Source organism: Mauremys mutica, chromosome 8 (genome assembly GCF_020497125.1).
Source record: "Mauremys mutica isolate MM-2020 ecotype Southern chromosome 8, ASM2049712v1, whole genome shotgun sequence".
NCBI classification, from domain to species: Eukaryota; Metazoa; Chordata; order Testudines; family Geoemydidae; genus Mauremys; species Mauremys mutica.
Window position 1 is genome coordinate 82,405,150 of NC_059079.1, and position 27,238 is coordinate 82,432,387.

Genomic DNA, 27,238 nt, shown 5'->3' on the forward strand with positions numbered 1-27,238 from the left:
GCAGGAAGAAGTTCATCTTCATTTCCATACATGGATGTATGAGCTCATAACTGATGGTAAATGTAGGATAAAAAATGGGATGTGCTTAGAGGGCTACATGCATTATATAAAATGGAAAAATAAAATAAGATGTGTGAGATCCCGGATGAAGTCTATTACAACCATTTCTACTATGTTTATTTAATCTACTTACACTTTTTGATCTTGCTGTAACATTAGAGCAGGAACATTATTCAGCTGCATGACTAATATTGCAAATTGTTTATTTTTGTCATCATACCTGAATTAATTGGAAAAATGTGAGAAGACACATTAGTAACAACAGAACTGCCTTAGACACAATGAAAAACTGTTCTGTTTTCAAGACACCTTCAGATTTGCTGATTTGACATTTGCTGCACTAAGATATTTGAAATCTGACATGAAAACTATACCATGGGAGTCTAAAAATTATTTTCCGATAACTTGTTACATATAATTCAATCAATCACATTCTAGTTATGTATAAAATTTTTGTATAACAACCAGTGGACATAGACTGGTTTAAGGCATTCAGATAAGGTATACTATAAATTTGAACCAAGGCATTAGAGTATTTTTACCTGTTATTCAGGTAAATAGCTGAATTCCAAATAAGATTTTGATATTTAGAATCATATTTAGGTAAAAATAGCATCGTAAAAGAAAATCAATTATATTTAAGAATGCTCAGTGGCTCAGGCATTTTTATGCTGAAGAAGTTAGGAGTAAACAATCCATAACATCAGTAATAAAACAAAATCGAGTGGTCTTGTGCTAGTTATTTTTTCAGAGCTGTTTCTAGTGTGGTCCCTCAGTCATTTGAGTAAGGCCCTCTACATCCAGCCCATCATGTTGCCAACCCCTCTTGCTGCTCTTATCATACAGATGAGGTAGCCAATTTAGCCTGGCATTTATTATTAGGGTTACTAATAGCCACCCTATTAGTTGGTCAGCAGGCGATGGAGAAACCAAGTAAGATGATTTCCAGAGAACAAATCCTGTTTTTTCCATGATGCATCTAGTCTACTGAAGCCACAAACAAAATGTCTCAGTTCTCTCATTGCTGATTTACCTTGGTGAACATAACACCAATAGATTTCCACTAGTGTGAGCGAGAGCAAAACCAGGCCCAGAGCATCCAGGTAACAAGGTGATAATCACACTTTATAGCATACATTAAGCAAAATTAGTCCAATAAAAAGGAAAAAAAGATATTGGAAGGAGAAGGATGTAGAGAGCTTGCAAGTCTTATGAGAACAAGATATATCAAGAACTATTAAGATCAGAGTCTCAAAAACAACAGAAGCCACTCAGCTTACTTCATAGCAATTTGCACTTTGGCAGTCCCAGCTGCTTCTGTATGATCACTGTCAAACATTATCATTTCTGACACACAGAGTCTGAAAGAAATCAAGGACAATTAAGGGCCTGTGGAATTTCAATAAGACACAGTTAATTTAGGAGGCACAGCCTTTTCTCTTCTCCACACAAATTTTTGAGGGAACTGGGCATACGGGTCTGCTAAGGGATTTTGCTTTCTCTTAGGATTTCTTTAAGTGTGCATATTAGAGATACATATTTACAGTGAGTTACATGCCCTCCCTCTGCTGCCCGCAAAAATGTGAGATAGGAGGCAAGACAAACTCAAGGAGTGAAAGCTATATTGGAAATGTCGCCTGGCCTCATTCTCTGAAGTGGCTGAACCTTTTTGGCTGAAGTTTTCCAGATAAATTCAGCCTGAGGCAGACACCTGGTATGAAATATTTCAGCCCAAACAGTCATGTTTGGCAAAATTATGACCCTCTTTTCAGTTGTTTATGTGATGGAAAATATCAGGTAACCTTAACAGGCAGTGCTGCCTGCCCTACCTATCATGTCTACAGAAATTTGGTAAAATCCCAGAGTCTATATCTTAACCAAATTGCAAAAAGGATTACAATCACGTCTGGTAATGCTGGCTTGATATCTGAATCATGAGTTCTTACTAAACAAATCTGCAGTATACCTTTGTACAGCTGCCTCATACACCCCGCTGTCTCCAGCAACAGATTCATCTGACACTGCAGCTGACACACATGCCACCTTCAGTGTGGCCCCTCCAGCTGAATTTACGCCTATGACAAAATGAAGGGAGGAAAAACAAAGGTGTTAATGAAAAAGAGCTGGGTGCATCTGCAACTGTAGCTTTCAAGGCAAGTGTCTTTCTTTTGCTCATGTGTCAAGTGATAATAGGCTTCTGACTCTGGATGGAACTACTCTTTAGCTGGTGCGAAATTAGTCCTGGTGGACAGGGCCACACTGACAGCCTTGGTGGCTGAAAAGATTCTCTTTAACCTAAGACAGCAGAAGGAAGAGCAGTATCTTTATTTCCATCCATGGGTGTATGAGCTCACAGCAGACACTGCATAGACTGCAGCAGGACAAGCCTCTCCACATAGCCTGAAGGGTGGCTTAATTCGAACCACGAAAACCTATAGAGAAAAATATAAAACCTAGAAAGAATGGTTGAGGTATGTGGTAGGATATGAATTTTATCTGCTATAGCTGTACATCGAATTTAGATCTCTCTCTTAACTTTAGCTACCCAAAATGTACTCAAGGCTATTTTTGGAAGGGAAGGGGAAAGGTTTTGCTGTGTAGGTTTCAGAAAATCTTCTGCGTACACATTGTACCAGTGTTACCTTGAGAGCAGCAGCCTTGGCAGGGATTCCAGGACCACCGGGCAAAAAGTTGGATGTAATTTTCCATCAGTGTGCTTTTTTTTTTTTTAACAGCCCCCCATTCCTCAAACCTAGCAAAGCATGTACTCCATTAAGGATTATATCCATGTTTGACACTAGCCATTTTGGCTGTTTAAAGAGTGTAGTTTGATTTTCCCTCTTGGAAAATAGATTATAAAACAAAACAAATCTATTTCCTCACTCTCCTCTAACTCAAACTGTTGAAAGAGTTTTGTTCAAACTTCTGCACACTCATAAAAAAGTCACTTCCAGCTAGGGGCCAATCTTGAAAATTTCAGTCCAAAAGGTGAATACTACAGATGAAAGTAGGGGTTTATAAAATAAATTATTTTACAGTTAACTGAAGATGGCACTACAGGCAACTCCTATAATTGCTGATTAATTTTGCAAAGATTCGGCTCAGAGGTGACAGCGTGAACTAGTATCAATGTTATTTTTATAAGATGCTGCGGGGGAATATTTTCCCTTGCATTCCTATACAGTACTGTCAGTGAGAGAAGTAATCTAAGCTTTCCCCCTTAGAACATAAAACAGGCTAGCAAGCATTCATGGTGTAGTAGTCATTAAACAAGGCAGATGATGAAGACAGGGCTAAAAATGACATTCACAATCCTATTTATTTTTTCTTGTGCTGTCTTAGCAGACTTACTCCTGCTGTATTCCCACTGAAATCCATGGGACTACTGTAGGTATCAAAACAAGCCCTATATTTATGGCTCAGATATAAGGGATGGCATGATTAATCTCTGTGTTTCTTTCCTTATTACCATGGCATAGCCTTTACTCCCTAGCTTTTAATATGAACGTTAAACTTCCCTGGTAGCTTGTTTTATAGCCAGTCAGTTGAGACTTACACACTGCCCCCAAAAATACAAAGCTAGAAATCATATTTTGCATACGTGTGTGTGTGTGTAGATCTATATATATTCTTTTCCTAGGCAAGAACACTGCAAGTTAGTCCTCACACACCAGAGCTCTTTGTCCCTTTTCAATTACCAATGCCATTTAAACACTTCAACCAGAAAGCGTAGGGTTTTTGATCACTTCAGCTGAGTAATGTGTGGCCCAGAAAAATGAAGTCCTCCTATTCAGAATCACTCTTCAGGATACTGCTACAATGGACAAATAATAAATAAATTAATGGAGATATACCTATCTCCTAGAACTGGAAGGGACCCTGTCATTGAGTCCAGCCCCCTGCCTTTACTAGCAGGACCAAGTACTGATTTTGCCCCAGATCCCTAGGTGGCCCCCTCAAGAATTGAACTCACAACCCTGGGTTTAGCAGGCCAATGCTCAAACCACTGAGCTATCCCTTCTCCCCTAAGGACAGACAGCATCCTTTCCCATACTAATTCAATTACTATTCCTTTCCTTGTCGTCCCCTCCCCCCCATCAACTCATACACCCATACTTCTCTGAGATTAAGGGAGACCACTTAGTTCTATTAAAATTTTATTTTGTTTTTGTTTCTGCTGTCTCTTCTCGACATTCTGGGTGTCAAGTTCATTCAGGTGGCAGGCAATACACCTCTGTGTTACCAATGCAAATTTCCCTGAATGGAGACAAGCCAGGGTCAGCCATTATTAAAGAGCTCCATGCCTGCTCCAGGTGCCCCCAGGGAATCTTTCCTTTTGTGCTTCTAAAAGAGAAAAACTGCTAAACTGGAATCAGAAAAAGTAATCCAGAAAAACGGGGTTGAAATATAGGGAAGAAAAACAAACCATCCCGAACCACCACTGACTTACACAGAAGATAAGGGTAAAAACTAGGGCTGCTGATTAATCGCAGTTAACTCACGTGATTAACTAAAAAAAAATTAATGGGGATTAATCACACTGTTAAACAATAGAATACCAGTTGAAATGTATTAAATATTTTTGGATGTTTTTGTACATTTTCAAACATATTGATTTCTATTACAACACAGAATACGAAGTGTCAAGTATCAAAGGGGTAGCTGTGTTAGTCTGGATCTGTAAAAAGCAATAAAGAGTCCTGTGGCACCTTCAAGACTAACAGAGGTATTGGAGCATAAGCTTGCGTCTGACGAAGTGGGTATTCATCCACGAAAGCTCATGCTCCAATACATCTGTTAGTCTTTAAGGTACCACAGGACTCTTTGTCGCTTTTTACAGAATACAAAGTGTTACTCCTGAGGGCATTCTGCACCAAAAAATTAAAAATTCTGCACAAAAACCCCCCAAATTCTGTGTACAGTATTTTAAAATTCTGCTAATTTTATTTGTCAAATAAATGTGGAGGCTCCAGCCTGGCATTGGGGAGCACAGGCCAGTGGCTGCACAGAAGTGGGAGATCACAGTGGAGCTCCACCCCAGGACATGGACTCAGCGGTGAGGCTGCACCCAACCCTGACACAGTGCAAGGACCGGGCCTGCCCCAGAAACATCCCAGGGCCTTGCACCTCTGAGTCAGGTGCACCAGGTATTGACAAGCAGACTCAGCAAAGCATGATCCAAGTGTGGAGGAGCTTAGTGTGTGTCAGGGGGATCCAAGTGTGTGTTGAGAGAGTTCTGTTTGGGGCAATCTGGGCAGCTCAGTGGGGGATCCGGATGCACAGGGGCTTGTTGGGGGACCACTATTCCAGAGGATATGCTTCTATGCAGATGATGCTCATTAAAAAAATAATGCGTTAATTAAATTTGTGACTGAATTCTATGTCTCCTGCTCTGTTTTACCTGTATTCTGCCATATATTTCATGTTATAGCAGTCTCGGATGATGACCTAGCACATGTTCGTTTTAAGAACACTTTCACAGAAGATTTGACAAAGCGCAAAGCGGTACCAATGCGCAATTTCTAAAAACAGCTACAGCACTTGACTCAAGGATTAAGAATCTGAAGAGCCGTCCAAAATCTGAGAGGGAGGAGGTGTGGCGTATGCTTCCAGAAGTCTTAAAAGAGCAACACTCAGATGCGGAAACTACAGAACCCGAACCAGCAAAAAAGAAAATCAACCTTCTGCTGGTGGCATCTGATTCAGATGATGAAAATGAACATGTATCACTCCGCTTTGCTGTGGATCATTATTGAGCAGAACCCATCATCAGCATGGATGCAAGTCCTCTGGAATAGTGGTTGAAGCATGAAGGGACATACTAATCTTTAGTGCATCTGGCACGTAAATATCTTGCAATGCCAGCTACAACGGTGCCTATTCTATGCGAACGCCTGTTCTCACTTTCAAGTGACATTGTAAACAAGAAGCGGGCAGCATTATCTCCTGCAAATTGTAAGCAAACTTATTTGTCTCAGTGATTGGCTGAAGTAGGACTGAGTGGACTTGTAGGTTCTTAAGTTTTACACTTTTATTTTTGAATGTAGTTTTTTTTTTAACATAATTCTAAATTTGCAAGTTCAATTTCTTGATAAAGAGATTGCACTACAATACTTGTATTAGGTGAATTGAAAAATACTATTTCTTTTGTTTTTTACAGTGCAAATATATGTAATCAAAAATAAATATAAAGTGAGCACTGTACACTTTGTATTCTGTGTTGTATTTGAAATAAATATTTTTGAAAATGTAGAAAACATTGAAAAAAATTAAATAAATGGTATTCTTTTATTGTTTAACAGCACGATTAATTGCATGATTAACCACTATTAATTTTTTTAATCGCTTGACAGCCCTAGTAAAAACCCTCACATTCTTCAGGGTAAGGATCATGCTCTGTCTGGGAAACATCTAGCACAATGAGGGTTATACCATATACAAATAGTAAAAAAGAAGTATTTAGATACTACAGCCACAGTGCATAGATATTTGGGATAGGGTGTTATGGAAAATAGACATAACAGAAGCTATCAGAGCTAACATACCATAGGCATCCTGAATAGGCTAGAAAAGCTCTAAAAGCAGTTGGTGGGTAGGGTTGCCAGGGGTCTGGTTTTCGACTGGAACACCCAGTCGAAAAGGGACCCTGGTGGTACCGGTTGGCACCACCGACTGGTCCGTTAAAAGTCCAGTCAGCGGTGCAGTGGTGGCTCAGGGCTAAGACAGGATCCCTGCCTGCCCTAGCTCCATGCAGCTCCTGGAAGTGGCCGCCAGGTCCTTGTGGCCCTTAAGGCACATGGGCAGTCAGGAAGACTCTGTGCACTGCCCCGCCCCATGTGCTGGCTCCACAGCTCCCATTAGCCACTAACCACAACCAATGGGAGCGGTGGGGGCGATGCCTGTGGACGCGAGGGCAGCACGCGGAGCCTCCCTGGCTGCCCATGCACCTAGGGGCTGCAGGAACCTGGTGGTCACTTCCTGAAAGCCGCAGTAAGCGCCACTGGACCCTGCACCCCGCACCCCCTCCAGCACCCCAACCCCCTGCCCTGAGCCCCCTCCTGTACCCCAAACCCCTTATCCATAGCCCCACCCCAGAGCCCATACCCCTAGCTGGAGCCCTCACCCCCCCCACACCCCAACCCCCTTCCCCAGCCTGGAGCCAGGGCCGGCTCTAGAGTTTTTGCCGCCCCAAGCAGCGCACTGAATTGCCGCCCTGGGCTGGGGGGGGCAGTCCGTGCGCCCTTAGGGCGGCAGGCGTGTCTAAAGGGCTCTGGGCTCCCCCTGCGGGGAGCCCAGAGCCTTTTAACTCCCAGCCGCGGCCGGGAATCAGAGGGCTCCGGGCTGCCCGCGGCGGCGGGGAGCCCAGAGCCTTTTAACTCCCAGCTGCGGCCGGAATCAGAGGGCTCCGGGCTCCCCGCCGCGGCGGGCAGCCCAGAGCCTTTTAACTCCCAGCCGTGGCTGGGAATCAGAAGGCTCCGGGCTGCTCGCCTCGGCGGGGAGCCCAGAGCCTTTTAAATCCCAGCCGCGGCTGGGAATCAGAAGGCTCCGGGCTGCCCGCGGCGGCGGGCAGCCCAGAACCTTTTAACTCCGCGGCGGGCGGCCCAGAGCCTTTTAACTCCCAGCCGCGGCTAGGATTTGCTGGGGCGGGGCGGCGCTCTGGCGGTTGCGGGTCAGCGGCTCCGGTGGACCACCCGCAGGCATGCCTGCGGGAGGTCCACCGGGGCCCTCTGCCGCCCTCCCCAGGATGCCGCCCCAAGCGGGTGCTTGGCCCGCTGGTGCCTAGAGCCGGCCCTGCCTGGAGCCCCCTCCTGTACCCCAAACTCCTCATCCCCGGCCCCATCCCAGAGCCCGCACGCCCAGCTTGAGCCCTACCGCAACCCAATCCCCTGCCTCAGCCTGGTGAAAGTGAGTGAGGATAGGGGAGAAAGAGCAACAGAGGAAGGGGGGAATGGAGTGAGTGGGGGCAGGGCCTGGGAGCAGAGGTGGGACAGGGCCTCCGGGAAAGGGCGGAGCAGGGGCTGGGGCACGGGTGTTCGGATTTGTGCCATTAGAAAGTTGGCAACCCTATTGTCACACAACTGGAGGCACTTCCAGAGTAAAGGCTTTATATTCAGAGCAAGCATAATGGGGCTGATAGAGGCAGGGCTGTCTGTGAATACCAGCCTACGCATGCTCCACAGTCATTAAAGCAAGAGAGATTTGAGAGGGAAAATCTCTTCTTCAGCAGCTGTGGAACATTTGAAGAAGCACTCGTCCCAAGTAGTAAGCAGAAGGCTTTTTGTTTTATTTTTAAAACTGTTTAAGAAGTTCTGATAAATGTTCAGTGTATTTTTTTTATTTATTAGTTAAGGGAATTAGGTCCCAGTCCTGCAAACTCTTTGTAAGAACTTCCAGGGCTGGAATCTAGGGACCATGAGCATTCTGGGCTGCTGGCACCTGTGCATCACCACTGGAGACTTAGGCTGGGTGTCCATGGAAGGATCCTGTGCGGCTGGGCTCGGCAGGAAGTATTGCGCAGCAGGATGTGGGTGGCAGCTCCAAACAGCCACTGACTGGCTGGTACCAGTATTTAAACCAGGAAGCCATGAAGGAAGCTGTCTGAGCAACAACACAGACTGCCTGCCCATCTCTGCTCCAGATCCTGCTTGCAATAGACCCTAGATTCTGGTTTCTGACCCTGGTTTGTCCTTGACTTTGCTATTCAATTGCTGCCTGTAAACTAGCATCTGACCCCGATCTCCTGGTAACCTGACCCGGTCTGCCTCCTGGTGCCTGACTCTCGGTCTGCCCTCTGGCCTGTCTTGGACTTTAACTTCCTGGTACCTGACTCGGTCTGACTCCTGCCCCACCACTAGGGGGCCTCCCACATCCCGGTGATACCATTAGTCACATTAGTAACGAGTTGCAGGATCAGGTCTCTAAATACAGAATTACTGCTGTGAGGGTGTTTTTAAGGGCCACCTCATACCATCAATTGAATTCACTGAGGAGTTCTGTTTAAAAACTAAAATCTTACAGCCATGGTATTCATCTGATAACAGAGTTGCAAACATTTTTCCATCTGATACCATTATGTTCAAGCCAGGAAATTTAAACATGTGAGAAAGAAAACATCAACACATGAGAGGTTCTTACAACTGCATGAAAAGGAAGACATCACGAATTTGTGCTTACACTGCATTGAAGTGATTCTGTAAAAGAGCCATATTGGTGTCTTATACAAGTCTTTGTACATGATAATAAATGGAACCTGAAGCCATCAAAAACCACACAGATTAGGCCAGTAGTTACCAATTATGTGCAACTTTGTGTTTGTCAGGTAACCCTTTTAGACCATCAAGGGCAGGATTCAAATGAATAATAATCAAATTAACTAATCACTATATCTTACTCTCTTTTATTGTCCTGACCAAATTCCATATGGAATTTGATATAGTATCTGTGATGAATCTCAGAAAAAGAATATTTTCTATCCTATTCAGGGCCTTACACCTAAATTATAGGAGTGACACAACTTTGCCAGTAAGATGTGCCATTCCTAGAAAGAATAGAGTGAGATAAGAACTGAACAGAAGCTTTAAATCCCCATTTTATACCAATTACCGATTCCCCCCGCCCCCGAGTCAAGAACTGAACCAGACAACTGGCTTTCAGGCTATGTACACAGTACAGCTTACATGGATATGTTAGCTTGCTCAGGGTGTGAATAAGACACCCCCCGAGGGATGTAAGTTACATTGACCTAAGCACCAGCATGGACACTATGCACCAGCATGGCACTATGCACCACTATGGACCTAAGCACCAGCATGGCACTATGATGGCAGGAGAGCTACTCCCACTGACACAGCTACTTCCGCTTGCAGGGGCTGGAATAATTAAGTCGACGGGAGAGCTCTCTCCTGCCATTTTACAGCATCTGCACTAGCGGCGCTGCATCTTTTGCCATTATAAGCTCTGTATTGTAGCTATAGCCAAAGTCTCTTGCTATAATCACTGCTGATAGATCTTTTCCTATTACAGGCCCACTCTCTGCCGTGACGGACGACTGCACAGGCTCTATTGCATGCATAAGATATAAATGAAATGACAACATAAATCTGAGTTCATTAAATTTGGTCACACCACTAACATGGATTTGATTTCTGTTTTTAGTAGGATTTTTCTTAATCTCTCACACATGCAATTTCAGCTGCTCTCAGAAAAGCAACTGTGGGCCATACGAACATCTGAAGTCAGAGTATAGAGCTCTTTTATAATTCTCTATGGACTAGATTCTGTTCAGTTTCACCCTTGACTTCAATGGAATTACTATGCAGATACATCAGAATTTGGCCCAATATACACTTGTTATATACATGTTTGATACTTCTCAATGATAAATAACTAGACTCTAACCACCACACATTTAAGATGGAAAAGGAAGCATATTTCAAAGCAGCAAGGACTTTGTCACATTTTTTGTTAAAAAAAAGAAACCCCCCGAGGGATATACGATTTAATTCTGCTTACAAGAACGTGAGCACATGTTGTCCAATGAGGCCAAGTACTGACCATAACACTCAGCCACAATGTTTTAGTGTTACATTGAATTGTGTGAGTAATGCCTAGAGAGTGAAATCTCTTCTCCTTATTGCCCTGAAATAAACTACTTATGGCGATTACTTTGTCTGCTGACTGAATAACAGCACTAATCACTTAATCTGCTTAACACCTTAGCTTTCATTTAACAGCCTTGACAATCATGAAGAGCTAACAAGGTTAAAACAAATCACCATCCAGTTCTAACAAGAATAAATACTGTTTCATACTCAGATGAAAAAGCACCTATCATGTAGGGTGAGGGTAATGTCACTTTAGGGAATTTTAATTATGAAATGAAGCCTTAAAATGACAACTGTGTAGATACAAAATGGTATCAGGTGGTAATCACATTTCACTAGTTCCCCTACATTCATGTAGGTTTTTTTTTTTTTTAAACATATCCTACAGCACTAATGTTGACTTTCTACTTTTTTTCTCCACTGAAGTAGAAAATAACCATTTCATTCACATAGGCCCCACCTTCACTGACATCTGACAGATGCTAGTGTCTGCCTGTGTGGATCGATTGTACTAACTGGTATCTGATGCTTTTAATTTATTTGCACAGGGTCAGTAGCCTCACAAAGGAAAGTGTTTGCTCCTGTATTGAACCCTTTTAACAAAAATCCAGTATTCTTAAGTGTCTCATTTTTATCATGCTTATTATCCAAACAAGTTATTGTTGCTAAGAGACTTCACCTTTGAAATAGCTAGTTCTCAAAACATAACATAGCCATCCCTGCTCTGCGGAAGTTCATGGAAGGGGTAACCACTGAATTTCCTGGGAGCAAAGTCAGTCCCAATGTGCTTCTTCTGGGATTTTTTTGGTTCTCTAATTGTTGAGTAACTGACCTGCAGGAACACCATGCAGATTTCCACCCGTGAGCTTTTTTACTGTGTCCTTTTAGGGAGTTCACGTTAAGGCGCTCAATTTTATGCTTAGGCACTAGGCACCTACAATAGGTATTTGGGCTCTGAAGTGCCAAATTAAGCACCTTGATGGAGAACCGGGCACCCTAGTTTAGGCACTCAAGTTTGAAAATTAGCTCCACGCTACGTGTGTGTGCGCATGTGTGTGTGTGTGCGTGTGCACACACACAGACACACTTATAGACAGGCTTGGCAGCATTCGAATTATATTATTTGCCAGTAAATGTCAATTTCACCTGATCATAACAATCGGCACAAGTGCAGCCTGCCTGCCTTGTGTCTGCCGGGATCAGGTGCCACTGGCTATGCAGGAGCACAGAGATTCTTCTGTAGCCCCACTGTCACGGTCCCACACATTCACTCCTGTGCTGCCACAGGGCCTCTGATATCCAATCCCTGCAAGTGAATGGTGTGGGGAAGGCTGCAGTCCTGGCAGGGCAAAGCAGAGACCCCTGACCAGGACTACAAGGAGGATAGAGATGACATCTGACCATAGGGGAGGCCACCCCACTGCTGAATGGCTCCATCCCTGAACAGGAGCCATTCAGCAGCAGAACGGCCTCCCCTGTGGGTTGGGGGTTCTGTTCTATCCTCCTTGCTGTCAGTGCTGGGAGCCTAGTGCAGCCCCACTGCCAGCGCTGCCCAAACTCTAATTCCAACCCTACCTCCTTTTAATTTCTCACATCTGTACAAACAAAAATCATTAAAAATAAAACATTTATAATTGATTAATAATTGTTAGGAAAAATAAAAATCAAATGCTGCTAAGCCTAGTTAGGGACTGAAGTGGTTAGGAAAGAAATTCATTCCTGGATATGAATTAAATCACCAACTCTTCTCCAGCTGGGGTAAAGTATATAGTTAGATGTCACAAATGCATTATTGGATGGAGGCTGCCAGAAGTCCTTGTACTAAAGACTGTTGAGCAATGTTTGCAATGTCTGAATTTTAGCTTATTGCTTTGCAGTCCAACTAAAAATATTGTTTTAAAAGAGGATCTTAAAGTTACTGTTAGGTTGAGCTGTTACTGTACCTTGGCCTAGATGTTTGTCCCCAGCCCTAGGCTCTTCCAATCTGTAGCTGCCACTTCCAGCATTTAGAGAGAGTTCAGAAAGACTTATATTTATATCTGTATCTTCAAAGTCCATGTGGCTCAAAAAGGCATCTCCAGTTAAGAGAGGGTCTATCACTAGTGGGGAGCAGGGTGGAGAGGGAGATGACAGAGATGACCTTGGAGATAAGGATGTCATTGATTTGGGGGTCCCAGACAAAGATCTCAAAGCCTGGATACGACCGGTGGCATCTGTTTTCTGAGTTTTTGCCACCTCATTCTCATGAATAGTGGTGATATAGCCTGAAGGCCTAAATCCAGCGGCTCCCTCCAAGAGTAAGAAGTCGACTTTGTTCTGATAGTCTGAGTCCAACTGTTCCCACTGCTCATAGTAGAGATCAGTAAAACTGGCTGAGGTGGAAGAATCCTGGCTAGAGGTGGCAAGAGATCCTCTGCTCGATGCGAGAGAGCCATGGCTGCTGCCCGAAGAGAGGGAAAGCATGCTGGTAGAGAGGCTGCAGAGAAATACAAACATGTCAGAGAAAGCTTGACTTTAACATCATATGAGTTCTGAAAGACACCATGACATTTTTATGCATGACTCATCACCACACTCACCAAATTGCTGGTGCAGTTTGCTATTTTAGCTTTTAAACAACAAGACACACTGACAATTTAGAATTAAAATCCACACAGGAATTGTCACCCAGCAGTACAATTGACTGAAAATTCCCAAACTTCAATTGATGACACTTCAATGAAAATAGGTGATGTAATTTGCTTTTTTCAATGATCTGTATTCTAAATTTAAATAAATAAATAAATTTAAATAATTGGAGATATACCAATCTCCTAGAACTGGAAGGGACCTTGAAAGGTCATCTAGTCCAGCCCCCTGCCTTCACTAGCAGGACCAATTTTTGCCCCAGATCCCTAAGTGGCCCCCTCAAGGATTGAACTCACAACCCTGGGTTTAGCAGGCCAATGCTCAAACCACTGAGCTATCCCTCCCCCCATAAAAAAAAAAAAAAAAAAGGACCAATTTTTGCCCCAGATCCCTAAGTGGCCCCCTCAAGGATTGAACTCACAACCCTGGGTTTAGCAGGCCAATGCTCAAACCACTGAGCTATCCCTCATCCTATGAGCCCTCTCTTACACACACACACAAAGAATCGTCAACTCAAAGCAACAAAGGATTAGAGTAACAGCATTCTTTGTTCAGTTATGAGGAGGCCCTCTGGTTCTTCTTAACCTTCAAGATGGAGCATGAGAACAGGTCCTTTGCCCCATACAGGAAAGATGAGCTTAACGCCACAGTGAGGAGATGATGATCTCTTCATGTCACAGGAATAGTTTCCAGTTGTCTAACCTCAAACTCCAACCCAGTATATGGCCTGCTGTGAAGTTCAGCCTGCGACTATCTGGGATGGGCCCAGTAACCCGCTGTTCTGAGCTGACTTGCAAGATTCATCTATGTGAAAAATTAGGATTGCCAAGCAGAATCAGTCTCAGTTATTCCAGTGCCACAATAGTGAGTCACTAAACACAGCTCTGACTAGCCATTTACATCTGGAGATCTGCATCAAATCAGAAATAATCTCAAGTGAAGTAAATGTTAGCTGAGTCCTTGGAGGATGCTTGTTCACATAAAAAGACCCCGACAATTCTGCACAATTGTTTCTGCTCAGTAGAAACTCAGAAATGACATAGGAGATGTTATAAATCAGGCAGCAATACATTGGCAGATGTGTGTGTGGGAAGCCTATATTAGGACTGTTTTAAGCTAGCCTTATTTGGCTTTCATTTCACAAGTGAGAAATTCACACCAACTTTTATTTAAGAGAAGCAGAAGGCAATGGGGTAAAGTGTGTAAGAGGATTTTGTTGAAGTAAGAATGCTGGACTTGCAGATTTGTTTTAATAAGATGATGAACAATTTGTATTTTTGTGTCAGTTATGAGATCAGAAAGAACAAAATAAAATACCATTCCCAAACTAAAACAGAACTATATAACCCCTTAGGCCTCACATATGTTACCAGCGAGGCGTTCCTTGGTGCATGATCCTACAAATACTTAATTACCAAGTACAGTACTTACTACGCGGAACAGTTCCATTTAAGTCAATGGAATTATTCAGCATAGTAAGTACTATACTGCAAAGACTAGTAGTCTTAGAGCCTTTAGTCCTCACTTCAGATCTAGATTTGCTATTGTTTAAAAACTTACACTTGGGTTATTTTTAACATGATTTAAAAAAAAATTCCTAATGCTGAAAAAGCTAGGGGAATGCTAATTAATAAGCATAACATTAATTATTTGTGATTTATGGATCAGCAACACTGTCTAGGAGTGGTGCTAAATAAATCATACACCATATGCTTGTTCTTTTAAGGAAAACATGCAGATTTCAGCAAAGTTTTAGCACAGATTGCCTTCTGCACTAGGATGGCAGATGTGTATCACATCAGGCTTATGAAAAACACCTATTGTGTGAAGCATGGCTTAAAAGAGGCCACCAGCATTTGAGTAGGAACCTTGGTAATGTTTGTAAGACTACTGAGAGCTAGTAAATACACTCTATTATAAAACAGTTATAATTTCATTTTTTCAAAGGATGCTTCTTATTCTTTCCCTGTGACAGAAAGTTTGGCTGAACTTCATTATACTGCACATGCAAATACATGCACACAAGCATCTGCTCATACTGTGTGTTTGCCCTAGTCACTGAGTGAGTGTGTCAAGAACAGAAAGTACAGCGCACAGAGTAAGAAAATAATGAGTTATATAGCCCACTCGGTGAACTGGGAAATGAATGCACGACGTGCTAGAAATAATGCCTACCTCACCACATGGGAATAGCTGCCTATCTGCAATAGTTCTAAGTGGTCTCTCTAAGAGTCAGATATCTTGCACTAAAATTTCTTTCCGCTCTTTTCACTATTGCCTTAATGAAAGAGGATAGGCCTCAGAGTAGAATTCAAAAGGAAAAACAGCAAATAGCATCAGCTCAGTTTGCCCAGTTGATAGAAACCCTATTTCTCCAGTGGATGGGCCAAAGTTCTGAGGATGATTTTAGTGCCTGAATACGTGTACTTGTCTCCAAAGCTACCAACCTTATCCTTTGCCAAAAAGATAGTCTGAACAAACTGAGTACACAATATTTCATTAGAACAAGTTCAAAGATACCATAAATACAATAGGCACCATTTACAAGCAGGAGCATAAATCTGAAGTCCACTTTCAGAGATACATGTGCTGTAAGTGGCTTAATTATCAGGCATAATAATGCATATTTATTTGCTAAGATTAGGCCTTTAGCAATGTCAACTTCTGTGATGAGTTATTTTATTATTCCCATCCCTCACCCGAATCCAAGCATTTTATTATTTCAACTCTTATTATACAAAATTTGAGCACTATGATAAGAGAGAAAGTGCAGTCACATGATGCTCATTTAAAAAATATGTAAATCTCTGAAAGACTGAAAACTCACTTTTTCAGCTGGGTGTGTAACGTTACAACTAATCGTGTTGTTTCCTCCAGTTCGCGGACCAACTGATTTCTTTTGCTATTCAACTTCAATCTAGAGAAGACAGCAAAGATGGACAATAAGTTAAAATGACATTTTAAAATTAAAATGAAAAAAGTGTGCCCTTACTATGCAATTCTGCTGAGACTAAGTAGGAGTAAATTAGGACAGTAATCAGCCCTGTGTAACACACTTCTATACTTTTTTTCCATTTTTTTTTTTTGTTTTCTTGGTTTTTTAAACAGCTTCAAGGAACACTAAAATCTGGGGCCCAGTCCTGCAAATGCTTATTTCTGGGTAGAGTAGCAAGCACTATACCTGGTTGTGTTTCTAGGATCAGTACATAGACATTTGGTGGTAGTTTTTGGATAACTCAGGAGGCATTTTGCCAGTCACACAGTTAGAGTCTTACAGTCAATATATCAGAAATGTGGATTTGTGAATTATCCTTTCACTCAATTTCAAAAAGGAGCGGGAATACATTTTTCATGTCAAATATTTCGCTAAATAAAATAGGTCAAAAAATCAAATCGCTAAAGACATTTATGATCCAGTGTAATTTCCAGATTTATATAACATATTTCTAAGCATTCAAATTCTAATGAGCGCATGCAGCTCCATTGTTTTCCTTCAGCTACTTAATGTCACCAGAACGCTGCTAAGCAGCTATAGCAGACCACAGAATCTGCCTCTATAACTGGTAATGAAGCATGATATATTTGTGATTCGGTTTTCAGTGGGAGATTCTCCACACACACACACACACACACCTAATGGGAAAGGTGTTTTTTTTCAGGTGCGTCCCTCCTACACCTCTCCTCCCACTGAAGGAGCTTTACTAGAAACTCCTCACCATAGTACCCGGTATGTAGTTTATGTAAACAGAAACAAAGATGAATGTTAGGTAGTATACAGACACTGCCTGAGGCTTCATGCCCCATCAAGAGTCTAAATCCAGTCTAGCTAAAACCAGGCTAGTCTACGTAGCCAGTTAGTGTGTGGCAAGCTAGAGAATGTGAATCTACAGTGCACCAGTGGTCACGCAGCAACTCACCATGTGGACCCTGTTTGCTGCACACCCTGGCTTGCTGCAGACTTACTCACCATTTAGATAATCCCAGGAGTCATGGAAAAGGCAGCCAGAAGAGCTCCCTGTCTAAAATGGCCAAAATGTGTTGGACCACTTAAAAAACAAGTTCCAGACCAAAGAACTCTCTCCTGGAAAAGCCTTGCCATCAAGCCTGAAGAGTTCAATTTAGAGACCAATAGGAGAAGCAGGAACAATCTTTACTTACTTACACAATAAAGCATAAAGAGTGAGCGTGGGAGTGAGACGGGCAACATGGTCCACTGGATATGGCATTAGGCAGGCGGCAATCAGGAGCACTGAGTTCTATTCCAAGCACCGTCACTAACCTTCTGTTTGCTACTGGGCATGTCATTTACCTCAGTGCCTCAGTTTCCTCTCCCATCCTTTGTCCATTGTCTATTTTGACTAGAAGGTCTTTGGGTTCAGGGCCTTCTCTCACTATATATTTGTATAGCACCTAGTACAATTTGATTTGACTCTCTTTTGGGGCCTTTAACCTAATAAAAAACAGATCGCCAAGGCCAACTCAGTTAGGACACATGAAAGTTTTAAAGTTTGAGGATGATACCAAGCTGGGAGGGGTTGCAAATGCATTGGAGGATAGGATTAAAATTCAAAATGTTCTGGACAAACTGGAGAAAAGGTCTGAAGAAAACAGGATGAAATTCAATAAGGACAATTGCAAAGTACTCCACTTAGGAAGGAACAATCAGTTGCACACATACAAAATGGGAAATGACTGCCTAGGAAGGAGTATGGCGGAAAGGGATCTGTGGTCATAGTGGACCACAAGCTAAATATTAGTCAACAGTGTAACACTGTTGCAAAAAAAGTGATGTATTAGCAAGAGTGTCGTAAGCAAGACACGAGAAGTAATTCTTCCGATCTACTCCATGCTGATTAGGCTTCAGCTGGAGTACTGTGTCCTGAGAGAGTTCTGGGCACCATATTTCAGGAAAGATGTGGACAAATTGGAAAAAGTCCAGAGAAGAGCAACAAAAATGATTAAAGGTCTAGAAAACATGACCTACGAGGGAAGATTGAAAAAAATGGTTTGTTTAGTCTGGAGAAGAGAAGATGATCAGGCACATGATAAGAGTTTTCAAACAGATAAAAGGTTGGTACAAGGAAGAGGGTAAAAAATTGTTCTCCTTAACCTCTGAAAATAGGACAAGAAGCATTGGGCTTAAATTTCAGCAAAGGAGGTTTAGGTTGAACATTAGGGAAAACTTCTTCTCAGGGTGGTTAAGCACTGGAACAAATTGCCCAAGGAGGTTGTGGAATCTCCATCAGGTGAGGTTTTAAAGAACAGGTTAGACAAACACCTGTCAGGGATACTCTAGTTATTGTGTAGTCCTGCCTTGAGTGCAGGGGACTAGACTAGATGACCTACTGAGGTCCCTTCCAGTCCTACACTTCTATGATTTAGATCACAACCATATTTTATATGCATGTAGGTAAAGCAAGAGAAATTCCCTTGAAGCACTAGCATTACTTCAGATTTACAATAGTGTAAGAGAGCAAATTTTGCATTTTTGCCCTTAGTTAGAACATTTTCCATAGTAGAGAGAAAAGTGGCATAACCCAAGCAATTGAAGCAGCGGGTGTTCACTAGGGATTAGAAAGCAAAATATGATCACTCAGCTATATGACGTTCTCATTGAATCCAGCCCTTCCACGTAAAGAAAACTCAGCACAAGCACTGAAAAGCAAGCTTTCAGGGCTTACAAGTTTTGCAGTGAGGAAACCAGATGGAGATTTTAATGAACTCACACATTTAGATTATATGTTTCCTGTCCTATTGATATTAAAGTATCTTCAACTTCATAAGACATAATTTATTTTGAAAAATAGAAGCCCTACCCTGACAGCTGTCACATTGTAGGCTTTTCTTGATTGATACCTTTGGGCTGAGGGTAGTTTTTAAATTTGTTAGACTAAATTTCTAGCTGAAATTCTAGTTTTATCTCACTTCAGAGAACTTATGAGATACTAATTAAGTTCATAGCTGTACACACTTCAAAGTATACACATATATCACAGAGGGTGAACATTTGATTGATGCAGAAGTCAAGTGCATCTGAAGAATTGGGTTTTTTACCCAGGAAAGCTTATGCCCTAATAAATCTGTTAGTCTTTAAGGTGCCACCAGACTCCTCGTTGTTTTTGTGGATACAGACTAACCCGGCTACCCCTCTGATGCAAAAGTCAAACGGGATTCTCAGTGGCATCATTAACAAAGGGGGCAATGTGTCTAAAAGTGAGCTTTTCCTCCCTGCTCCTGCCCTCAATTCTTTTGTGACATCCCAAAATGAGAGTTTCCATAAGCTCCAATAAAGGAGTTAATTTTGGAATGGTAGTAGGAGCCATTCATTTAGCTAGAAGTGTTTCACAATAGTAAAAACTCATGCGATCAGGGATCTCTTCGGTATCTGGAATTTTTCCAATATGCATGAATATATTTTTAGCATACTTGCGTAGGACAGCAGCTAATTACACAGAGTATAAGAGAAGGGAAGTGAGTTCTTGGGGAGGTTCTTTCAGACAAAACCTTAAAAGCAGAAGACTCTTAGCTGCACGTGGACCTTCCTAGAACCTCAGGGCACCCTGCTATTTTGCCATGATAAAAGTTGATTATTTATTCTTATTCTATCTGTAAGCCAGTAATTTAAGCTTTGCTCTGCTCTGGTTACATACCTCTCTGTTAAGGCTTTGCTTTGAGTATCTCTGGCAGCTTGAAGGTCTTCCTCTAGACGTTTTCTCTCCATCTCCAGTCTTTCCACTTCACCCCGAGTCCACTTTCGGGGGCTAATGAACCGCATTTCCTTTAAGAGCTCCTCCTTCTCATTGATTAATATTAGTCGGTCCCGTTCTGAATCCAGCACACCTGGCCAGGCCTCACTGTCCAGTTTAGCCAAATGTATTTTTAAGTTTGCTATTCTATAGAAAAAAAATAAAGTCCACTTCACATACAGTGTTTCTGTTTAGCGGCCTAAGCCCAGCTGCTACTGGACACATGTCCGCATAATGAACCACCATGACAATGAGCATCCTTGCTAAGCTGCTCAGCCTGGAGACTGAACTACTCTGACCTGCTGGCATTGTTTACACTATGATTTTCCAGATCCATGATTGTCAACAGTGCAGCACAACAGGTGGCAGAAAATTGCAATGTATGTAAGACCCAGAAGTTTTTAACCACAACATCTTCTGACAGTGATAGACACCAGACCCATCTGAGAATTGCCTGCACTACTGTTTCCACCAGCTGTACCCAATAGAAGTTACGGGAGTGAAAAACATCTTGGTATAAACCCTAGAGATGTTCTATCCAAGTCAGAGCTGATACACACAGGCTGATACACACTGCCACTGTCAGTGCTCTACCTGTTTTGTGGATTGACAGAACTTTGTACTTCAGGACTGTGAAGTGCTCTTTATGGATACCAGATTAAGTCAGTTACATTTCAAATGAAAAAACTGATCTTGTATTGACAAAGCTAATATGATGCTAGTTAGTACTAAAATAATCTGAATATTGAATGTTGAACAGTTTTAGTAAAGCACATTTACGGGCCACATTAAAGTACAGTTACATCATATATTGCTAGTCAGAAGTGTAACAGTCTGAGTGGTTATGTTAACATTTATAACCCTAACTAATGCATCTGGATACTGTGCGAACGACCTTGTTCCTAAACTCTCAGCTCTGGGTTTCAGGGCACCCTGCTATTTTGAACAAGGTTGCTCAGTGCAAGTCCAGATTTGAAAAAAATCAAAGCATTAAAACTTAAACCTCAGGCAGCAGCAACATATGTGTACGTGAACAGTCAAAGGGGTGACAAAATATCACTCTGAATCACTAGTCACTTATATGGATACAGCATAAAAACTATTTTGATTACAGGCATTATTCCGAAGCTCAACATTAAACTTTATAGTAACTGGTACTTCAGGGCTGCATCATACGTTCAAGAACCTAAGAAAGGACAGATAGGTACTGAATAACCAAAAGAAAGGAATCAACAGCAATAGCTGGTATAGCAGTAACTATAATGGTTTAAATAGAGTAATAGCTGGAGTTTTAGTGGGTAGCTATATAGCAGATCAGATCGCATAAATTTCCATTCTAGCTACCTGGACTCAAGTCATTTAGGTTTTTGAAGCTTCCCCCTTTAAGGATGAAGTTTTCCATGCTTTTTCTCTGACAAAACGTGGACCTTTGTGAAAAGATTATACAAAAAAAGGTTCAGCAGTTTTGATATAAAATATGAAAGACGGTTGGTTTTGTTTGTTTGTTTGGGGGGATTCTTTTTTAACAGCTCTACAGCTGAAAAGGCTGGTGTCTGGGAAGATGAAGTTTGGCATGCAAATTGCCCTCATGGGACAGTAGTTACACGTCTCATTCAGGGTGTAATAAGACTGGAGTTAAACTGAAGTCAATTGGTTGCCAATCTGAGTTTGCCAATTTTTTTGTACTCTGGACATACTACATTGTTCCAGAACACAAATGTTTGATGTTTATGCTAGGCTGAGCATGTACAATTATATTTATTAACTCAGGTAAATGGGCAGCCAACTAACTGGGATTAAAAATCTTAGTGTAAATATACCCTTAGGTACAGACTAAATTCAAACCCTGATTGGCTTGTCAGAGTTAGCAGGATCACAGAAAAGGGGTCAACCACTGTTACATGGTTATCAAAGGCTCTCAGGATTCAACTTCCGCCCTCCAGCTCCAAAGTACAGGAAGACCAGAAGTCCATAGGGATCTATGAAAGGGAGGCAACCAGGCCAGCCAGGACTAAGCCTATCTAACTTATTCTCATGGACACTACAATGGACATTAACGCTTTTTCTGTCGCTTTTCTGCACAGAAGCCACATTTGGGGGGAGGGGCATTCTTAATGCAGAGCCAGTTCCCACAGGACTGTTGCTTCTTCTTAATTAATTTAAATTCTATAATTATTAGAAATTCATCCTGACCGTTTTTAGGCTTTCTTAGAGCTATTTTGTTTCTGACTGCCTGATTAAGTGCAACAGTGTGCTCCAATGAAGAATTCACAGTGGCATTAATTTATAATCCAAGAATTCCTCAGTGCATTTTGAAGGAATATGAATTTTTATAAGAGGATTGCTTGGTATTAATCTGATCACTCCTGGCATACATTTGCATGGATATGGCTTTTCAATGGAATTTGCTCTCAATGCTCTGCACACATTCTTACACCTTTTTTTAAACTAACCCTGAATTTGCCTCTGCTTTGCAAGCAACCATTCTTTGCTTTTTGGATTAAAAAAATAAACCCATTTTTGAAGTCCAAAAAATTATTTCATCATAATGGAATAAATGCTTTGCAAATGACTTGGCATTTGGCTGAAAACTCCAGCCCTTCAGCTTTCACAGACTGAGCATTTAAACCATATCATTCATGCACAAGTCCAGATTTGCATTACAAAGAAATCAGCAATAGTAGGTTCTGAGGTGTCAGGCACAGAGCCATTCTGAGTGCATATCACCTCTGAGGCTGAAGGAAGTGGAGGGAAGGATGCTTAGTTTTATTTTTAACGGTACTCTTTTTAAATAGAACAATCATTCTAGATTGTTTGTTTGCTATCACAATATGCAATCTGATTCCTTTATTGACCCAAACAAGTGGCTCCCTCTTTGCAGGAACAAATCAGAGCATGTGCACTTCTATACCTGTGTGCACCTGTAACCTACACACCTTCTGGGTGTGGTGTTGTGTCCCATCTAGTGGCATTGAGACCACTTAAAGAGAGAGATAAAATGAGTCTGCTCTACAACCCTAGCTAACAGCCGGTTGGCTTTTAGCTCATGCGGCAGAGGCTCATACACTAAGCCCCAAAGGGCCCCGGTTCAATCATACCCACCGACAGCCAGCATCTGTCAATGTTACACACCCAAAATCAATCAGAAATTCAAGTAGACAGACCTGCTTCTGCGCTTCAATGGCTGATGAAATGGCACCCACCAAAATGGAGGCGGACCTTTAGGAAGTGTGCTCGCAAGAACATTCTTAAACTTTTGTAATGCTCCAACTGCTGCAGCAATGGTGTCAAATATGTCATTAAGCCATGAAAACATCCATTTAAGACCTTCTAAGACAAGTCTTGGTCAAGGGTTCAGTCACAATGGCTGGTATCTGCTGTCCAATTCCAACCTTGTTTATCCCAATTTGATTAAGGCCTGGTGTACACTTTAAATTCAGGTGAACATAGCTATGTTGCTCAGGGTCTAAAAATTCCACACCCCGAGCAACATCGCCGTGCCGACCTAACTCCCAGTGTACATACAGCTAGGATGACAGAAACATTCTTCCATCAACCTAACTACCATTATGTGGTGAAGTGATATTCCTACAGTGATGGGAAAACCCCTTCCATGGTACATGCTGGCCTACATTATGGGGTTATGCTGGCAGAGCTATGGCACCATCACTATGCCACTATAGTGCCCATAGTGTAGACATACCCTTAGGCCTGCTCTGCATTACAAAACTAGGCTGGCGCAAGTCACTTTGTATTGACCTTTCCTTCGAGAAGCCCAGCTAGCTAAGGATGAGACTATCACCAGGCCCTTGAATCTTTTCAGAAATGGAAGTTAAGCATGTTAGCAGGAGACCTACAAGTAGTCTGGCCCTTTGGGTTTCAATTAAATTAAATGTTATAACTAAATTAACATCAAGTAACCCCCATTTCCAGGCCTTCAGTTTTATCTTTCCAGATAAATCTGTTTTATTAAGCCCTGAATGTTTACTCTTCCCACTGGGACTCTCCTGTTTACAGTGAGTCTCTCTACATAGTGCTTGAATCCCTGACTCACTTATGGAAAAGTACCCATTAGCTTACTTGGTTCTTTTGGGAGAGTAATGCTCCACTGGGTCCTGGGGACAGAGACATTCTTATTCTTCTTACAGACTCAGCATAAGGAGCCTTTCTTTTAATTCCACTTTGCCAATCTATGGGGAAGGTAAGAAATACCTGGGGCTGCAAACTTAGTGTAATTTTAAATAGATTTTGAAAGTTGGTTCCAATAATACAGGGACTTCCCTGCAGGTTGGTCTACTGTTATTATTGTCCCACTTTATAAGAGGGATAGAAATAAACCTGGGAATTACCATCCAATCAGCCTTTTAGATGCGGTCTTCAAACTCTATTCCAGATATCTCTTAGGGCTGAGAGCTGTAACCTTTTTGCAGAGAACTAGACAACTTTAGGAATACAGCTTCTCAGCTATAGTTAATTGTTTCATGCTCTCACATTTGATCTCCAAATACTGTTTCCCCCAATGGGGGAATATTTTATGTGGCCTTTACTGATTTGAAATTTGCTTTTAAGTCTGTTGACAGAAGCCATTTTAGGGAGAAACTTGCAAGGGCTTGAAGGTCTCAGGTTAACTATCTTTTGAGATCCCTTCTTGGCCAAACAATGGCCAGGGTTAGGATGGGGTGGAAGGACAATCTAACAGATCCTATGTCTATTATAAAGGGTGTGTATCATGGTTTATTGTCCTCCTCTCTTTTTAATTTTTACAGGGCCTATTTGAGGGGAAGCAGTATTTTGCCCCTAAAATTCTGAACTGACCAGTGTCCTGCTATAGGCAGGTATGGTTCTGTTGTCCCAAACGCCTTTGAGTCTGAAATGTCCATTATGGGATTTTGGCATTTTTTATCAGCAGGAATACACAACTATAGATTAGCTGAAAACTAAAATATTTACTTTTGGACATAAACCAAAGTTCCATAAATGGATAACTGATGACCACTATATTGAACAGGGTAAGTCCTTTTCTTATCTGTTTATATGCTTTGCATTCAGCTGTGAATGGGATAAATGTATATAGGAAGCTACTGGGAGAGCCTTTTGGTCCATGCAAACAATTCTTTGTTTTTCTAGTGTGCATCAGAGTTATTTAATTGCACAGGCTCTCAGACTGTTCACAGCTCAAAATTCATAACCCTTGTGCTCAAAAACTATATTATTGAATTATATTATCTCATTAAATTTTTATATGTGGAAATTTGGGGATGGAAAGATCATTAGAGAAATGCCAAATAAATTTCTGAGGAGAATATGTCATCTCCTCAATTATGCCCCAGATGCTTTATGTAGGACAAAGGTGGGTGAATGCTCTGTATCTACCAAAGCACAATGTCTCTGTTAATGATTAGTTGCAATTTCATAATATGAATTTACATTGGCTTCCAAGGTCATGTCCGGAGGAACAGCTTAAGTCTAAAACTTCAAAATTTTCGAGATTTTTGCAAGTTCAATGTCTGCATTCTTGGGGGTTTCAGGAATAAAGTTTGGTCAGAACTTTAAGAATTTTCATTAAGCTTAGAACTGAAGATGTTTGTAAATAATCAAGCATTAATGCAACGCACATATCTCCCAGGCTCTGCTTTAAAAGTCATCCATAGATCTGAGAAATATGAATACTGGAAGTTTTGAATACTAAGCTGCGGGGGACTTCATAGCTCTGTTTTCAGACACAGTTGACTCATTAGGAGGGGAGGCCTAGAGGCACTGAGAGGCACAATAGTATATGCCATCCACGTTACTTTTGTCATTTGAGAATTAGAATGACTTTCCCCAGTTTTGACTCAGAAGCCTTTTGCCTCACTAGCTCAACAATTTGAATATTGGTTATGTAGCAATGATGTTTCAGTTATACAGACAATTACTTTATTTACCTGGTCAAGAAAAGACTTAGGCTATAAAGAAAATTAATTTCACATAAGTGGATCAATTTATTCTTAACTTTTTACATTTCATTTTTGTCATACAGGATGTTTTAAAAGTTAAGTAAGGAGAAGGGTAGAATCTGTGTTTATCTTCTGTACTGTGATTATTTAAAAATTTGTATTTACTCTGTTGAGTGTTCTGGTTAATTACTAAGACACCATCCTAACATTTGATTTGCAATTCCACACAGTCTTTCTTGTCATTAAAAGCTGGAGTCTTTCAAAGAAACAGTTGCTGCATGCTGGCCCCTAAGCACAAAAGATCTTTCAAAGTTTCAGTGAATGCCCCACCACCTCCACTGAAGTTCTAATTGTGCTCTTAATGGGTTTTCCCCTCAATCACAGATATCTGTTTACATTTTGAATTGTACCATCCCGATGGTAAGCAACAACAGACAAAACACCAACTACCTTCTCTTTGCTTCTTCATATCGGAGGCGTAATCTGACCTTCTCAGCCAACTGATTATTAGTGCTTGTGATAAACTAGGAAATAAAGTATAAAACCAGTGAATTAATAAACAGCTGTTGTGCCTTGAGACATTCTATATTCAAATTGTAATGCTGCTAACTTGTCAATTGAATTAAATTAATAGATTCAAGAAGCGATCATACTGAAAATTGTTTCCTTTGATTGATTTTTTATGATTATGTGCTTCAGGTGTCTAAAAACTGATATAAGATGCAAGGGTTATCTTGCTCTCCAGTTACAGAGTACAGCAGAATCTGACTAATTCACATCTATGATTGGGGCCCAGATTTTTCCCCCTTTGCGTTTAAAACTACAGCGGAGGACTTTTTGCAAGGTAATTTTTACTATCTCTGAAATGTTACAATATGTCTTGCGTTGGTCTGCCTTATTTAGATTGAAAAATCTTTAGGGCAAGGAACATTATGGCTATTAGGACTGGGCTAATAGATGCCTTACACAAATAAACTATAGTAGAGAGAACTATTCACTCGAGTGAGGATTTGCAGGATTGGTCACAATGATACCAAACCTGCCATCTGAGCCACATGGGTTGTCCCCGCTGCCCCTGTGCAAAGCCCCAGTCAAGGGTGACACCGGTTTGCCTGCGCTGATCCGATTGCCAGATCAGAGCCCAATGTTTGTACAGCACCATGAAAGTTTATAATTTTAATACAAGACCATACTACAGCAACCTGCTATTAAATCTTACTAAGAAGTGGCAAGAAGCCACCTGTACGTGCAAAAGTCAGGATGT

The 27,238-nt window shown here is 41.6% G+C and overlaps 1 protein-coding gene and 1 long non-coding RNA gene across 3 annotated transcripts in view; one reads left to right on the forward strand and one right to left on the reverse strand.

Annotated features, from left to right (window-relative positions):
- WWC1 (WW and C2 domain containing 1) overlaps positions 1–27,238 on the reverse strand; it is a 146,730-nt gene that overhangs the window by 26,554 nt on the left and 92,938 nt on the right. For both annotated transcript variants that reach the window (XM_045027915.1, XM_045027916.1), the window contains exons 8-14: positions 26,425–26,498; positions 19,943–20,185; positions 16,120–16,209; positions 12,608–13,140; positions 2,027–2,135; positions 1,341–1,421; positions 194–280 (exon numbers count right to left, since the gene is read on the reverse strand). In XM_045027915.1, the coding sequence (XP_044883850.1) occupies positions 194–280; positions 1,341–1,421; positions 2,027–2,135; positions 12,608–13,140; positions 16,120–16,209; positions 19,943–20,185; positions 26,425–26,498 (1,217 nt within the window). The remainder of the gene's footprint in view (positions 1–193; positions 281–1,340; positions 1,422–2,026; positions 2,136–12,607; positions 13,141–16,119; positions 16,210–19,942; positions 20,186–26,424; positions 26,499–27,238) is intronic.
- Positions 24,118–26,813, forward strand: LOC123376136. Its single transcript, XR_006581694.1, has 3 exons — positions 24,118–24,239; positions 24,805–25,047; positions 26,674–26,813. It is a non-coding gene; the product is annotated as an uncharacterized LOC123376136 (long non-coding RNA).